General features: G+C 40.2%; 1 protein-coding gene across 2 annotated transcripts in view; it reads left to right on the forward strand.

The window, feature by feature from the left end:
• LOC118795159 (epidermal growth factor receptor-like) overlaps positions 1 to 16,733 on the forward strand; it is a 78,742-nt gene that overhangs the window by 39,302 nt on the left and 22,707 nt on the right. For both annotated transcript variants that reach the window (XM_036553544.1, XM_036553553.1), the window contains exons 2-3: positions 16,164 to 16,315; positions 16,688 to 16,733. The exon at positions 16,688 to 16,733 is cut by the window's right edge and continues 162 nt beyond it. In XM_036553544.1, coding sequence (XP_036409437.1) covers positions 16,164 to 16,315; positions 16,688 to 16,733 — 198 coding nt within the window. The remainder of the gene's footprint in view (positions 1 to 16,163; positions 16,316 to 16,687) is intronic.

The following is a 16,733-nucleotide window of genomic DNA, read 5'->3' on the forward strand; positions in this document are numbered from 1 at the left end:
GTTGTCTGACCCCCCCAGCCAACTGGTCAGCATCAGCAGCCCACTGACATTTTACTCATAATGGTTCCTCCATGGTTGGAACAATTTAAGAATATAAGAGTGTCAGTGTTTTGTCCAGCCTTGAAGTCCATTCAAATAGATCTGACTCCACAATAACACACCACTGGCTGAGGTCAGCACATGGAAAAAGACTTCCTGTTTCTCTACCCAGCACCTGAAGGGGGCAGCCCCAAGGAAGCCTGGCCCCATGTTGTGTGTGCCCATGAAATTCCACACCTGAGTGCGTGGAAAGAGGAAGGGTAGAGGAGAAATATGTCTTGTGCTGTGGATTTCATTTGAGGTGCTCATAGTCCGACATCCATGTGTCAGTTCTCACTGTCCCACATCCAACCATAAGGCCCTTGGGTCGGCTCATATGAGGCAGCCACCAAATCACCAAATCATGGTAACAGCTGTGCATAATAATGACATAATATATCATTACATAATAATGACAAGATCCTGTTTTTGGATGGTCACCATGGCCCTGTGACATAAGCGCAAGTTTGCAAAAAATAGCCCTTCAAAAATAAGAAATAAAATAATTAATACAAGGTGCTTTTTTGCTAGTAATAAGTGAAAAAATTTGCCAATAGAACTAGTGGAAATACACTTGTTAAGATTTCTTGAAAGGGATCTTAAAATTAGGTGGAAAAAAACTAATTTTGATCCATTTTTAACTGGTCTTAGGAAGTGTTTTTGTGTCATGCAGTTTTGACTTGTCAAAAAGGCTTGCTTAATTTGATATTCCACAAGGTGTTTTCAAGACAGTGTCACTAAACAAGATATTCAAGATGCACTGTCTAAAAACAAGTCCTTGTAGCTCAAGGAAATTTTGCTTGTTTGGTGACTGTGTCTTATATTAAGTGTAAAGAGATATTTTGACTTGAAAAGAGACAAATATGCTTGGTGAGATTTGGATTTTTTGCAGTGCTCTCTCACATAGGCAGGCCAAGAGTTCTATGTGACTGTGATCACTGACATCTGAAGCCCACAGTTCGTAGCTTGCAAGTGAAAGGCGGGTGCTCCTCTGAGATGTGACCCTGCCCTTACACTCACCTGGTTTTAGGATGGACCACACAGTGCATTGCACCCCATGCGGAGTCACTAAACTGCATCAACAGATCTGTCATTGCAGCTGCTGAGTGGATATTTTTGCAGTTTTATTACAGGCAAATACTGTTAGTTTACTGTAATCACTTGTAATGCTGTAGTTATGATAATCAGTACAGCATAGTAGTTAGTATATCAGTTTTAATGGTATAGTACAGTTATATTTAGTACAGTATACTGATATGTAGACAGTGGCAGATGGCCATTTCTGTAAAAACACCATGGTAAATCAACTTTTTGGCTTTATAAACTGGATTTAAAATATTTCCAAAAAAATACACTGGCAAATTAATTTGAATATGAAACTTTCAAACATAAACACTTTTTTAAACTCAGTCTGGCGTTTATAACCAATGACCCAGTTTTAAGGAAAAGTGCTCAACTGAGGGGTGGCCTGGCATTGAGTTGTTTCCGAGAAATGAGTAGTGCTGGTGGTTAGCACGTAACAAGGCTTCGGGAACAGAAAACATTTATGCAATGAATGTCAGCTTTTTAGGGAGACATTATGTTTCCTACAAAATGTCTACATGGCCATTGAGAGTGTATGAGTGTATGTGCTGCACAGTTAGCATGTTTTCACTGCTTCATAATCATTAATTTAATCAGACAATTAAAGAAATCATATTTTCCCACTGCATTCCTTTGGTGCACTCCTTCTCCACTGAACATTGTTGGGGGATTTTATCTCATAATGAAATGAAAATATACAATTCAAAGGCCCCTGAGGAAAAAAAAACAGAGGGATATATCCAGGTTTAACATTTTTCTGTCAGGAGACCTTATGAGCTCATTTAATCATGCTCTGCAAAGTGTAAGGAGGTAATCAGTCCTGATGTAAACTCCATTTGCAACAAAAGAATGTGTCAATGGTTGGCATGAGAAGAAACTATTTCAATCAAATTTTCAATTTTTATTCACTCTGACGGGATATACATCCTCTTTAGTTAGGCCTTATTTCGAAAATGACTCAAAGAAGTGCTCACAGAGGCTTCAGAATGGCCAATTGCACCCTGCACATGAAAAGAAGGATTCTCTTGAAATCACTTTAGAGAAGATTAATGATCAGAGGAGATGGTGGTAAAGTTGGAAAAGGCTATCCTGGAATCGATTTGCACATAATTCATGTTTCTTGACTGAAGTATCTGTACCACAGTCAATCAGTAGTAACTTTGCTTGACTAGTATGTTGACTCTAAAATACCGCTGGTCTGTTTGGGGAGGGGGGGGGGGGGGGGTACTATTTGAACTTGTAAGTGATGCCCAGAGTCTGTGTCATGGACCACCTTGCTGTTTAAAGCCACAGGTTTGTAAAGCTGCCTGGTTTGTAATCATAATTGTGGACAAAACCAAGGCGGGAGACAGACCTATGGACGTTGGCAGGAGCTTTATGATCTGCTCTTACCCACTTCATCTGATCAAAATGTGCAGTCATCATTTCTGTCCTTCAGACTGTTTCCTTTAACTCAGTAATGCAATGGCCCCTGCTTGCCATTCAAAGGGTGTGATGTAGACAATAACACAGAAATCTAGATGTAAAGCATTGTTGGTGATTGTTGATGGCCTACATGTTATCAGTGTAAGCGGATCCATTGTGGATAATCATTAATGTTATTCAGTGCTCATACTGAGCACCATGCACAAGAGCCAGTCTGATTAGCTGTCTGGTAAACAATGCATGGGGCAATGTGGAGACTTTTATTCAGTGAAATCATCATTGTTGGATTGTATTTCATCAATTAGAATTTGAATTGAGGCTATGACTATGACTATCTATTCCTTTCTCTTCTATAACATTTCTTAAGCTGTTGAGCAGAGAAAAAGTGAAATCTTAAAAAGGTCCTTAGGGTGGCTTCTCTGTTTTGGCAATAGCAGGGCGCATTTGGGCACATGATTAAAGTGTTAGGGTCCCACATAGCACAACCGTCCACTCCAGTCTGTCAACACCAGAGCTCAACTACTCACCCACAGCAGCTTTCCCTGGCCAGATCACTTTTTTGCTGCACGAAACAGAATCAGGCTCCAGGAGCACAGGGAATCAGTAGGGAACCATGAACAGACTCCTCACCAAGCAATGAATAAAACACATGCAGGGATCTTTGTTTTCATGATGATTTCATTTCCCTGTTTTCACCCTCTTTTGAGGCTACCCTGCCGCCACAGCAAATTCAAAATAAGAAAAAAAAATAGACTTAAAAGGATTTTAATATTCAAGAGAGACTCATTTTGTACCTTGTCAGCTTTTCAGTAGTGAATGCAATATTGACAGCATGCTGACAGCCAAAAATGAGAAGCACACAGCACTGTGAAAAGAGAACAACCAGCTGTTGCATTAGTATCACAAAGGGCAGATTTGAATGCAATGAGAGCTGCTTTTGAGAGCCACAGTTGGATGCATTCTGCTGCACACAAGAACTTCCTTGAGGGTGGTGTGGCACGTCCTTTGTGGAGACAGCCCAAGTCAAACACAGCTCAGGATGGATTCCACAGACAGCATTACAGTTCAAGGTCTCAGGCCAACTCGAGTAAACACACTCCCCTGAACACAGACGAGTGAAGATGAGTGTCCGTTCTACATCTTACATGTATCTAAGATAACTTCTCTTGAGAGTAAAATCTCATTTCTCTTTGGTTTTAATGTGGTACTGACCAAGTGTAAATCAAGTATTCCAACACAAAATTTCATTCATAGACTGGGCTGATGTTTGTCCTCTCTGTCCTCACGTTTCATCTGTGGGGACAGCCTGTCAACATCAACAGGCTCCCGGCTGGCTGATGTCAACATCTGGGCGTGGCTGCACCTCCTTGCCCTGGATCTTTCCTCTTTTCAGCATTCAGCTTGCAACCCCCGCTTGTCCTGCTCCCAGCCCCTTCTCCATTACCCCCTAGGGGAGCTCAACATCTGGGTTAATATGTTAGCTTTTCCCACAGTGTCAGACTCTGCAGCACTTCCTGAAATTGGAGAGCTCTTTTTTCCTTAAATCATCCTCCAGCCACATCCTGCTCCCCTGCTCCTACCCCCCCCCCCCCCCTTTCAGAAAGGCTCTGAAGGTCACCACACAAAGAAGGATCACATTTGTCTTTGTCTTAAAAAACTGCCTTTTGTGTGCAATTTTACCTAGTTAGAAGAAAGTAGGGGCAGAAAAAGCCTGCTCATCTCATCTGATACAATGCCTGTCCTTTCAGCTCATTACTCTGCCATCCATAACTTGTGGATTGCACGTCAGCTCTGTGTTGTCTCAGTTGTTGTCCAGGCCTAAATGATGATAGCTGCAAACACATTGCATTTTTCTGCCATGAAACTCAACTCAATGAAAATTATATCATGGACATTTTTTATACATTTTGTAGATATTTTCCTCAGTCACTATAAGCCATTATAAGCATTGTGTTAAGTCAAACTTGCATTGCTAAACAAGTAAAAAGGATCTTAATGTTGACTTTCACTAATTCATTAGTCTACCAGATTCTTTGTAGTTCTCAGACTCTGACTAAACAACTGGAATTGCTTTGCTTGGATTACTTTGACTGATGGGGTTTCTCCAAGTCCAAACTGAAATAAGTTGAGAGCATATATACACCTATACGTTTCTGTGATAAAGAACATTAATCATAATACTGGTTCAGGAAATGCTGTTGATGTAAATTCTAGTTCTCATATCTCACATCTTTATCCCTTTCACTCTCACTCTTTCTTTCTCTTTTAACTTTTCCTTCATTTGGACCCCTGAAATATGAGAGCACACTGTCGTTGCATGAAACAGGCATGTATGAAATACTAAAATCCTCACATTCACAAAAGAGATTAATGTTATTCTTTAGATGACAACCTGCCTTACATTGTCACCATTTCCAAATACACGTTTCTTTCTGAGCATGGGAAAGTCATAGCAATTGAAAACCTCTCCAAGGGTAGACTTCAAGCTGATTCTGGAGTGATGATGCAGGGCAATAAATTTTATTGGTAGAGGCTCTTCACAAAGAGTATTTTGTTTCCCTCATCTAGCCATTATTTTATGAGGGATGGGTTCTGCTGGCAAAAAAATTGAGCCTTCATGTAGTTTTCTTATGCATGCATTTTCCAGTACTTTTCCTCATCCTTTTCATTAGGACTGTCCTGTCCCACAAGCCACTAACTTAATAACCAGTTTGGCATTCACTGAGACATTTTATCTGTGTGTGTGTGTGTGTGTGTTTTAAATGAGACATGCTTTTAGCTGTATCTATTAGCTTTTAGCTCAACCAAGAGCCTCGTAGTCTTGTAGCCTCATGCCAGCCATGCATGTGCTCATAAGTGTTCACGTAGTGTTACGTCCCAGATGGGTAATGGCGTCCAGGGGTACGTATGTGGGACGCAACACAAAAGGAAACAACCAGCCCCCGCTGGCTTGGACAGTGCGGGGGGCAAAGAAAGCACAGACACGGGAGCAATGTAGGGGAACACGATATATTACAATATTTACAAGACGATATACAATGACAAACATTCACAGGAAAAAGGGGGGGGGGTGGGGGGGGAGGACAACAGACGGTGCCAAAGAAAAGAACAAAACAAAACAAAACCAACCCTAGCGAGACGATCATCCCAAGCATCCAGCATCTTTAAATCGGGGCACCCCGTTTTCTGGTTGGCCGAACCGGAACAAGGAGGCGGGTCGCAGCGCCGCAGGATACCTGCGTCAGGAGAGAGCGAGCGGAAGAGGAGTGGGGGGGGGGGGGGGGGGACCGAGACGCAGGCGACCCCAGACTCCACAAGCCCAGTGCGCCGCACGTAACATAGTAAACAAGCTTTACGGGAGTGCTGTGTTGTGAAAATGTGCGTATGCTTTGACTTGATTAGTACTTTGAATGCCCATTGTCTTTTTTCCTTGATGGGATAGTGTAATATATTCCATCATTGGTTTTAGAATTAAGGAACTGGATAACAATGAACAGGTCTAAATGATACCCAGATGTCAGGTTCTCACATGTAACTGTTATGTGGGGTAAAGTACCTTGCAAGGTTGCATCACACTACATTAAGTTACATTTCATTGTTGTCATTTAGCAGATGCTCTTATCCAGAGCGATTTACATACAGTAGGTTGCGATTTTATCTATTTATACAGCTGGATATTTACTGAGGTAATTGTGGGTTAAGTACCTTGCCCAAGGGTACAACAGCAGTGCCCAAGTGAGGAATCGAACTAGCAACCGTTCGGTTACAAGCCCTGCTCCTTACCACTATGCCACACTGCTGCCAGGTTCTGGTTTAAACCCATGAATATTTTTGATGGAATTATGCTCAAGGTCATGCAGTGGTTTCATATTGTTAAACAGGTGATCAGACAGCTTAATCTAAACTGAGAGATTTAGGTGATTTTTTATTAGTTTTGCCCATTCGGAGTTCTCTTTGTGAATACATTCAGAATCACTCAACCAGCTCAGAACCATAAATAACGTGGTTTGTTCATGTGTGCTGTATAACATAAACATTTAAAAAATTTCTGAGACTCCTGTAAAAATTGAGATGCAACATTTGACAACAGGTCTATATTATAGTTGCAAGGAAAAGTTTGAAATGGTTGAAAAAAGTTAAAGTGACAGACTCTTGGATAATAAACTGGATTTAATCCAAATAAGTAGGAAACATCATGATGTTTTTAGTCCATTGCAGGTAAATTAACATGCAGTCAGAGCCTCTGGTAACAGGATGTCCAGCACTGTTACAAATATACCCTCTTCATGCTTGAGTACCTATGAGATACGGCTGGTTTCCACTGTGGTCCTGACCATAGTGAGTGAACACTGTGAGGAAAAAATGCACCAAAATCAGTGTAATGGCCTTTACAGAAAGGAAACTGAGCAGTAACGAGCACCAAGGCTGCACACAGAGTCTAAGGTCATGCTAACTGAAGTGCTCCTCCTCTGCACTTGCCCTTTTTTATGTTGCCACAGGCAATGCAGCAGATAAAATTGTCTATTTGCAGAACAAGGCCGATTCAGATCAAACATTTTTAACACATGTGCTTTCTAACACTGGAAAGCCTGGTAATAACAGTGGCTTCTAGCATCTAGCTTCTAGTAACAGTCATAGTACTTTTTGATCTAGTCACAGTACCTGTCACTAAAGGTGCCATTAGAAATTTTGTGATAGGATGAAATTTCAGCTAGGGTGTAATATAGCCAGAAGCTGGTGAAAATGGAAATGGTTTTGCCCGTATGTGGACATTCCACAAATTAGTTCAGGAAAAGTGGTCGCTTGCTTGTTGTATCTTAAAATGTCCAGCCCTAGAACTGTGCTGTACTGTGCTGTTATTGGAAGTGTCACTATCTTTGTTGTTTCAGCTGCCAAAGGAGTTATAATACAGTTGCGAAATCATTAGCTGTTTCTCTGGGCTACATTTTTGTATTATTATTCACAGAAACACTCGTCTTAAGTTCTTCTTTGTACTCGATAAACAAAAGGATAAAGTGGAGGTTAATCAGACTGCACCTGAGGTTTGTGGTTTAGGCAGATGCTTGCAAAATATTAAAGCATTATAATAGCTGCATTTGTGTGTGAGCCATGGATTTGTCTGTTATTAAAGATAGTTTAGTTTTTTTTAAATAGGTAACGCAACATCAACTTTTAACAACATTTACCCAAACATTTAGGATAGTACTGCGTAGATAAATATAACTATTTAAAATGAAGCAAAATTCTTTAATTATGGATTGAGCAGACTCATACTGTAATTTATATGTGCACTTATACAGTTCAGTTTTCACAGAAGAAGCTTTAGTGGAACTCCTTTAATTAAAGGTTTTAACACTTTATAAAAACTTTACACTTACACTTCTCTATGTATAAATTAATTGTGAATGAAGGTGAGGTGGAAGATCTGCAGAATAAGGATGCCAAACCCAGGAAACAGATCTGACTGAGAGGTAAACAGATGCACTGAGCATATTAAACCTTACTCACAATATGTTTTCTGGGATGGCTACAGAATCAAAATCCTTTTCAATAAAGATAAAAAAGTAAGCACCATCAGGGGAAATTAGAGGCAGAACGTGTTTTTGTAACTTTTAAAGCTAGATCGAGTCTTTCTTGCTCATGGTAAAGAAAACAACAGCAGCATCACAACAATGAATTTTGTTGATTTTTGTGTGAGGATGTCAGGTCTCATCATATCATTAAGGAATTTTTTTCTCTATTATAGAGGAAAGGCTATACTAGACCTGTGTAGAGAGGAGTAAGGAAACTGTTCAAATCATGCATTTTAATTTACTTGAGGAAGTAATGCATCGTATATTTTATATCAGCACATTCATTGTTATTCTCACACATTTGTGAGACTTTTAAATTATGGTACACTTCTCCTATCAGAGTCATTCTTATGTGCTGCCAAGTGTAGAGACTATCATTCAGATTGTCTCTACAGAATGGCAAGTGGTGTAATTACATCCCACTCTAGTGTCCATAACGAAAAGTCTCATACAAGGAGCTGGTAGCATCAGAAATTTTGCTTGTTTGGTTTGTACAGCTACTCTGTTGGTTCTAGACTCAAGGCTAATCTGTATGACAGCAGTCAAGGCTGGACACTATACTGCCCCCCATCTCCTATTTTTGGTCTTCAGACAAAGCAAGGCACTACTGCCCTCTTAATAATATGTACCAAGAATCCAGAAATCAATTGGAGTTGCACAAATTAAAGACACATCACATCAGTGTCAGAGCAGGAAATGTAATAGCTGTAACTGAGAATTAGGGGTGAATTAATGACTAAAAAAAGACTAAATGAGAATGAAATCATTTAATTTACTGAGCATTGATTGATTTATAATTACATTCATAGTTAATTCAACACATATTTAATGGCTTTCCTGTTTATAGTGAAAAGTGCTCAAAATTATGTAGGTGACTTAAGTAGTGAAACCCACCATTGTAGGCAGTGTGCGAAATACCCAATGGCAATCGGGGGGTCCCCCTTACCCATACCTGCCAACAGAAAGGCCTAGGTTTCAAAATACGGGAGGTTTTTTCGGCAGGGGGGTAGTGTGCGGTTTGTGCGTGTAGATTGTGTTTCATAGACGATCTGGCAACTTGGGTAACGTCAGACAAACATACAAAACTTATGGATCTGTGTATGACAATTATTCATAATAAAGTTTGCAATGCAAATTACTGGAGTTTCCCAGGAGAAACACCTGCGCACGTCTTTTGGCCACAACTTTTGAATCATTGCAATGAAAAGCAAATACATTATTTTGTGTTTATTTTTCATACAAAGTGGGATGTAATGTCAGCCCATGTTGGAGACAATGCAGAAATTTGCTGTGATTTCAAAACCGGATACCTCGACAACACTTTGTCGCACAGAGAAAACAACTAGTATCATCGCAAAGGGCAAAGATTCGTTCAAAAGGATTCGTTCGTTAACGAACTGCACATCACTACCAAAGAGCATTGTTTGAGTTACTGGCGGTGAAGAATGCTCTGGAAACAAGGAAAAAAATTAAGTGGAACCGGCGAGGGCCACAAAAGCGACAGTGAAAGTGAACTCGCGTTACGTTGAAAATTCCGTCCATGTTGCGGTTGGTGGACTCGTCAACGTTCTGTGAAAACATCTGTTTTGACATCTTATACGCTAAACATTGCCTAATGTGACAGGCGATATCGTGAGTGGGTAGGTAGCTGGCTTGGAGAGCGCAGTTCTGTCCTGTGATGTTTTGCACAGGTCAACTAGCGCTGGCGTTATCCTGAAAGACAGGTCATGTTCCGCGATAAATGCGGACTTCATGATTGTACACGCGGTCTTGGGTGGACGAAGCGGCAGCAGGTACAGTGGCCACAGTTCCCGGCAATGTATACGTATAACGAAGAGCCCGAACAGCTGCTTTGTGTGAGGGATCTGTATCATGCCGAGAAAATACCTTTTGCCGCTTGTCCCATACTGTATTTTTTTTAGAACACAGGATGCAAAGCAGCTCTTGGGCTGGTTTAATTTGTGACAACATACACTGAACGTTTGTCCGTCGTTACTGTTTTCATCTAACCAAGCCTATCGCCATTTATTTTTCACCCCCGTTCTATTGTGCTTGTGTCTGCACCAGCCTTCACAAGTTTCGCTCCTGTGCTCCATCTCTTTGAATGCATGCTAGCCTATTGTGCAGTAATCAAGTGATACAGTCCCCGCAAGTACTTCCTGACACCACCTCACAGAAAGTTGAAACTAGTTGCTGATTGGATGAGAACAGTGCTCTCGTGCTATCTAATTTTCGGCGTGGGTCCAGAGACCTTTAACCCATGTATATCGTGATAAATATAGATATTGATCAATATGGAAAAAAATATTGTGATCATATTTTTTTGCCATATCGCCCAGCCCTAATTGAACGTATGTTTGCTGTTCATTGTGTGTCTGAGTTTGTCTGCATGCATGTTTGTGTATGTACCTCCCAGCTGCCCTCTCCCTTAGTGATTATAGCTAATTCCGGTTTGTCAGGTCATTAAAATATACCTGATGTTCCATCAATCTAGCCATTTGTTTGTTGTCTTGAAGTGCATCTGTAGAAAATTGACTGACGTCAGCTATTGAATAGCTAACCATCAATGTTGACCTGTTTCCCATCCAGCTCATGCTTATGTTTATCTGACTGTGAGAGGAGGCAATCATGTCACATTCTGGCCGGTAATACGTAACATTCACTTGTTGCGTTGCGTTGCCAGCACCAACCTGATCCATTTGAAACAAAGCTTGATAAATGTTGCTGTGCATTTTAAATGTTGCCTGGGTGCTTTTTTAATCATGTTGGTCTTCTCCCTCTTTACTTATGCCAGCATTGGATCGCTACCACCATATATTCCTCTTAGCCTGTGACTCTAAATTCCTTTCCTGTCTGTGAAAGCACTGATTCAAACTCAGACAGTACACTAGAGCAGGTTAGTCATGGTAGACATACAGTACTGCTGACCCTCTATCATCCGAAATCTCTGGTGGTAAAATGATCCCACAGAGAACACGATTCTGGGTCTCTTGTGTTACCTAAGGACACTTCTGTGGCAACATCTTCAGTTGCTTTCAGCTTCATTTTTGGAGACCATTCTGTACGTATGATAACAGTTTTTAGTTTGCAGAAGAAAGAGAAGCCATCCCCTTTACTGGGTTTCGCTCTGTTTGGGTTTTAGGAGTAGTAAAGTCAAAGCCCTTCTACCCTGCACAGCAATTGGTCCCTGCCCACTGTTTTATCTCAGTGTCTGGCTGAGATTTGTCTAGTGGTTTCCCAGAAACTGGAACTCACAGGTTTTTCAGTCACAGCAGTGAGGTCTTCATGCCGGCTTTGGGTTTCTGTAACGACTGGAGAATTTTTAGTAAGAAGAACAACAGCCTATACTGTTACATGAGTGGGAAGTGGGAAGGTGACACTGTGAGTAGTAACACTCCTTGGACTGAAATCAAAACACACAGTTTGAAATAAATTTGGATATCTTTGACACACGTGTCTTTGAAATGGAAAACTAAGTGATGTGGGCCTCAGGCAACAGATGGATTCTAAAAATCTCATGTGGGAAAGCACTGTTGAAAATTTAAATAATCAGCTGGAATTTTACAAATCCAAGGGCATTGCATTAACAATTCACCCAACTTTCAAGCTCTTCCTGCAACACTCTTGATTCCCTCCCTCTCCTCATCTGTAGCCTTTCCGCTGCTTTCTCAACCTTCTTCCCTCCTTCACTAACTTCACTATCTCTCTCTGTTGTCTAGATTTCACTGGCTGCTGAACCTGCACCTTCTTTCTCTCCATAACTCCAAATCTATCTGCACCATACTGATAAATGATATCACCCATCTTCTCTGACTTGGTCTCCACTGTCCCTTTCAACCTAACACCCCTACCTCGCTACCCCTACCCTATTCACTGTCTCCCGTTCCTTCTTTTCATTTGCCCAAGGCCACTTAACTGTAGGCTTCAGCCCTCCACTCTTCTCCCTGCCTGGCAGACTGACCTCACTACCTCCATCTCCCTCTATAGTGTTTGTTCCATCCTCCTCAGTAACAGGGGTAATGATATCCTGCAAACTGTGAATTTCTACCTGTCGCTGGACTTCAGTTGACTGACTTGACTGACTTCTCAAAAAGCACTGCTCAATGCAACGACCCTACACTTCCTCCTTTCCTGATGTATTCTGAGGCCCTTTGCTGTTACTTTCTTTTCTTCTTACTTACTTTCTGCCAGCCACAAAAACAGACCTGAAGCTTCTTTCCCTAAACCAGTGAGCCTGTCTGCCACTGATGTGCTAATTCTTCTCATACTCTCATCCGTTCTGTGGTCTGTAACCACAGGCTCTAGGGGTATCTCTCCTTTATCTGACGTACCTTTTTTGGGTGCAGTGAAACCATTTACAGCCTGTGCCACTGCTGCTATGAAGTGCTAACCCGTGACAGCCCCATGAGAAAGATACCAGTCCCACCATAACATCAATGACAGCTGGTTATGTACAATTTTTCGTTCTGATTAGGGATGTTCACTGTCAGAACACTGGTAGAGTTTAAAGTGGTTAAAACAGAAATCCACACTGGCCTCAAGGCAAAACTTGCCTTCCAGGCATTGGGAATAATGATAAAGTACTTGAATGTAATTTGATCACATAACTGAACTACTAGACTGTGATGCTAGCTGGCCTGGAAATGTTTGCTGTTGTGTCTCTTTACAAATATTGACTGTGAATTTCGGCCCATTATGTTAGGTGTCTCTGATGTTGTAAAACTGGCTCTCAAAATTGTTTGTCATGGGATGTTTCTGTTTGCAGACCGGTTCAGAAAGTCCCGTTTTCATTACATACCAAATGAGATGTGGTATTTAAGGATTCTTACCCACTGCCCTGTGGGACTAAAGCAAGAGGCCCCAAAATGAAATATATGATCAGAATTATGTCTCGCATGGTAGAGAAATGTCTTTCATGGAAGACGAATTCTCATGATAGAGAATTTAATTTTATGGAAGTTATTCTGGACATGAGTTAAGTCCCATAACCTCACAGGGATGTGTGCAGTAAATTGTATTATTGGGTGCAAAACAAATCCTGGAGCTACTGTAGTGTACCATTGTAGTATCCTTGAACTGACAGAATAATTACAATTTGGAATATACTGTATGCACATTAGTTATCTTTAAATATTATAGCTGTTATTGAACTTAATGTCTCTCTTTTATATTTATTTGATCAGTTTTTATGTAGTGGCATGTAACTGTTGTTGCGTTGCATGTGATTTTCAGCTCTGTTCAAAAAATATGAAGACATGTGAGTCTGCGTATTAGTGTATCCCTTATTTTTTCATTACCTTGTGGAACTCCTTCAGTAAAGTTGATCATTAGTATGTTATTTTCTCAAAGTACAATTCTGTGATTTAGAGTTTTATGGCAATGTCTGTGCTTCCCTCTTCTTCTAATTAGAGCAACATTTTATTTCAGACATGAAGTTGTGGCCCTTAACTGAATTTGAATTAAGGAAAAAAGACTATTCTGGGAATATAAATCATGTTAGCAACATTCACTGCAATAATAAAAAACAAATATTGTGAATGCTCGAACAGAGAAAAAAAATGAAAAAATTGCTCAACATTATAAAGTGAATTGGAGTAGGAAATATCTTTTCCTCCACTTTTCTTCTTTGAAAGAAGTGTTCATTATGTGCATTTTGTTCAGTAACTTTGAGGCGCATGCCTGGCGCATTAAAACACATTTAATATTTAGATGAAGATTCAGTTTAAAAATGTGAATTATAGAACAGGAATCATTCAATGGTTGAGGACAATCTTACATCTGGCAACCACAATTAATACATGCTGTCTGTTTGATCCAGGCAGTTGATAGACCCTGAGACTGTAGTGTTTTTTCAAAGAGTCTATTAGAGAGGTGTTGTTCTGACATGCCCATGGCGTGTTTGCCTTCTCCAGACCTCTGTGCAAAATCTCATGAAGCAACAGTTAATTCACTCTTCCAAAATTTTGCCACTGCTCTTGGATGTCCTTTGGGGTTCTTGGAACATTCATATTGAGTCAGGACTCAATATATGGACTCACCTGCAAAATTAAATGTATCAGGTTAACTTGGTTAATCTGTTTTTTTTTTCATCTTTCTCATTAAATCAATTGCCTTTTACTCTAATTCTTCTCGTATGCATTCACTCATGATATTTCCTTACCTTTGATCCTTGATAAGGTTGTCAAAAAAGAACAACCTCACTCATCAGGAATGCTCTATTGTCATTGTAACTTCACCTGCCCCTTACAAGAATCCCAGTCCTATATTTCTTGTGTGTGATTCAGCCAACAACATGTCAGAACATAATTGTTGCATCTAGAGTGCAGATTTAAGATTGGATTGTGCCAAGGCAACTAAGGGTGGAATTAAAGTCGGTCTACAGAGCAAATCCAGACTTCATTAATTCAGTGTGTGTTGTCAGAGCATGTACTGTACTGTTATGTTATGCATTCATCAAGGGTGTTTTGGTACACTTTGCCACTGAGTGTTGGAGCCAGAGAGTAAACTGAGCAATGAATTGTGCCAATTTATGACTGTGCTCTTTCTGCATGATCTCCATACTGGCCAGTACTCTACACACACACGTACACAGCCATGCAAGTATGAATATACATGTGCACTCACATACCCTTACCCTTTAGATACTCCTGTCTGTTTTGTATCACAAGGGTTCATGCCAGAGGATCTTGCCAGATATTGAACAGGGGTTTTCCAAAGTCCATATCTTAGAGACAATCACAATTCATTTAGGATAGAGCTGCTTTCTATGCAATGCACAAGGCAGGCACAATTGAAAAATAAATGAATTTCATAAGCATTTTATGCATAAAAAATAAACCTACAAATTTCAGGTATATTGTCATTTGTACCTTTTAGTTTAGTTGTAGAGAAATGGTACTTGCACAAAAACACTTCCTAATACCAGTTAAAAATGGATCAAAGTTAGTTTTTTTCCACCTAATTTTAAGATCCCTTTCAAGAAATCTTAACAAGTGTATTTCCACTAGTTCCATTGGCAGTGTTTTCACTTATTACTAGCAAAAAACACTTTGTATTAATTATTTTATTTCTTATTTTTGAAGGGCTATTTTTTGCAGTGTAGGTACAACAAACACTTCCCCATGGTTTATTTTCTCATGAAATCATTATCTGTTAATCCAAATCTAATCCTAATTCTTTTTCTTTTCATTTATTTGCAGGACAAACCTTTAGCAACTAGAAGTGTCTGTGTCATGATGTAAAGCTCAGTATAATTTTTTGAGTTAGTCCTTATTTTCTGTTGATATTGTCCTTCATCAGGAAATGCTCAACGGAATTCCTCATGTGAAGATAGTGATGTTTTATTTGCTTGAATAATTGGGGTCATTCAGGTCTAATGGGGGATAAAAAAGTTTCTCAACGCAGATTCTCAAGGCAGACACAGATCTGCTTGTGTTAACTTGCCTCTCAGCTACAGCCATCGTCAGAGTCGGTCACTTGAGGGGAAAACGAGCATTAGCACTTTTACCCACCATTACTTATGGCCTCACCATATTTACACTGTGGAATAAAACAACACCCATGACATCCATATGAGAGCCAGCGATTTAACGATTTGATGTGTTAATTTAATGGACTAATTTAAATAAGGTTCAAAGTGTCTCAATGTATATGGGCACACAGTCTCATTCTCTTTACCATGGTTAATCAGGAGTTGAATGTCTCTCATAAGCTAAGTTCAGGCCCACAGAATTCAATAAAGTGATCTGTCTACTACAGTTCAGGGCTGATGATGGAATAAGCATTTACAACATGGCTGAGAACTTACTCTGTTGTAGAAGTTTAATTGTGTGGTACAGTTTTCTGTTTTGTTTTTTGTTGATGACAATGACCAACTGGATTTATTGAACAAAATTAGTCCTTTCAATAAATCTCTAGCAAAAGGAAAAAACAGACACTGTTTATTCTCAGGAACTATTTATTCACCCTTTTTGGCACATGTATCTACTTCATTCCTACCTGTAGTGTGCCAGGGGAACAACAATAAGCTGACACGGCTGGGCTCGGCTGATGACCACTACAGGAACATGGTACGCATGTACAGCAACTGCACAGTGGTGCTGGAAAACCTGGAAATCACCTACACCAAGGATTACCATGACATGTCCTTCCTCAAGGTACACAATGCGCAAACAGTAACAACAGCAATACTTTGTCTGCACTAACAATATTTTTGACTCTGCGTAATATACACTTCATCACCTGTCCTTGAGGTACTGATGAACCCAAATAGCTCCAGTGGAACAGTAAAAAAACGGTACCTTGCAGTTAATGTCCAGTCTTTAAGCTTCTTAAATGTGCCAGCATATGAGGTCCTACATTGCACTACGTAGTAGCTGGATAATACTTAAGTTAATACTGCAGACTCTCATTGGTTGTACTGATAATGCATTATTTATGGTATTTGTATAGTTTTGCTACACATTACTGCCTATTGCGTCTTCTACATACAGTTGTTGCCCTGATCAAATCTTACTGTGAATCTGCAGAGCATCCAAGAGGTGGGCGGCTATGTGCTCATTGCCCTCAACGAAG

The sequence above is a fragment of the Megalops cyprinoides genome, chromosome 2 (assembly GCF_013368585.1).
Source record: "Megalops cyprinoides isolate fMegCyp1 chromosome 2, fMegCyp1.pri, whole genome shotgun sequence".
Taxonomy (NCBI): domain Eukaryota; kingdom Metazoa; phylum Chordata; class Actinopteri; order Elopiformes; family Megalopidae; genus Megalops; species Megalops cyprinoides.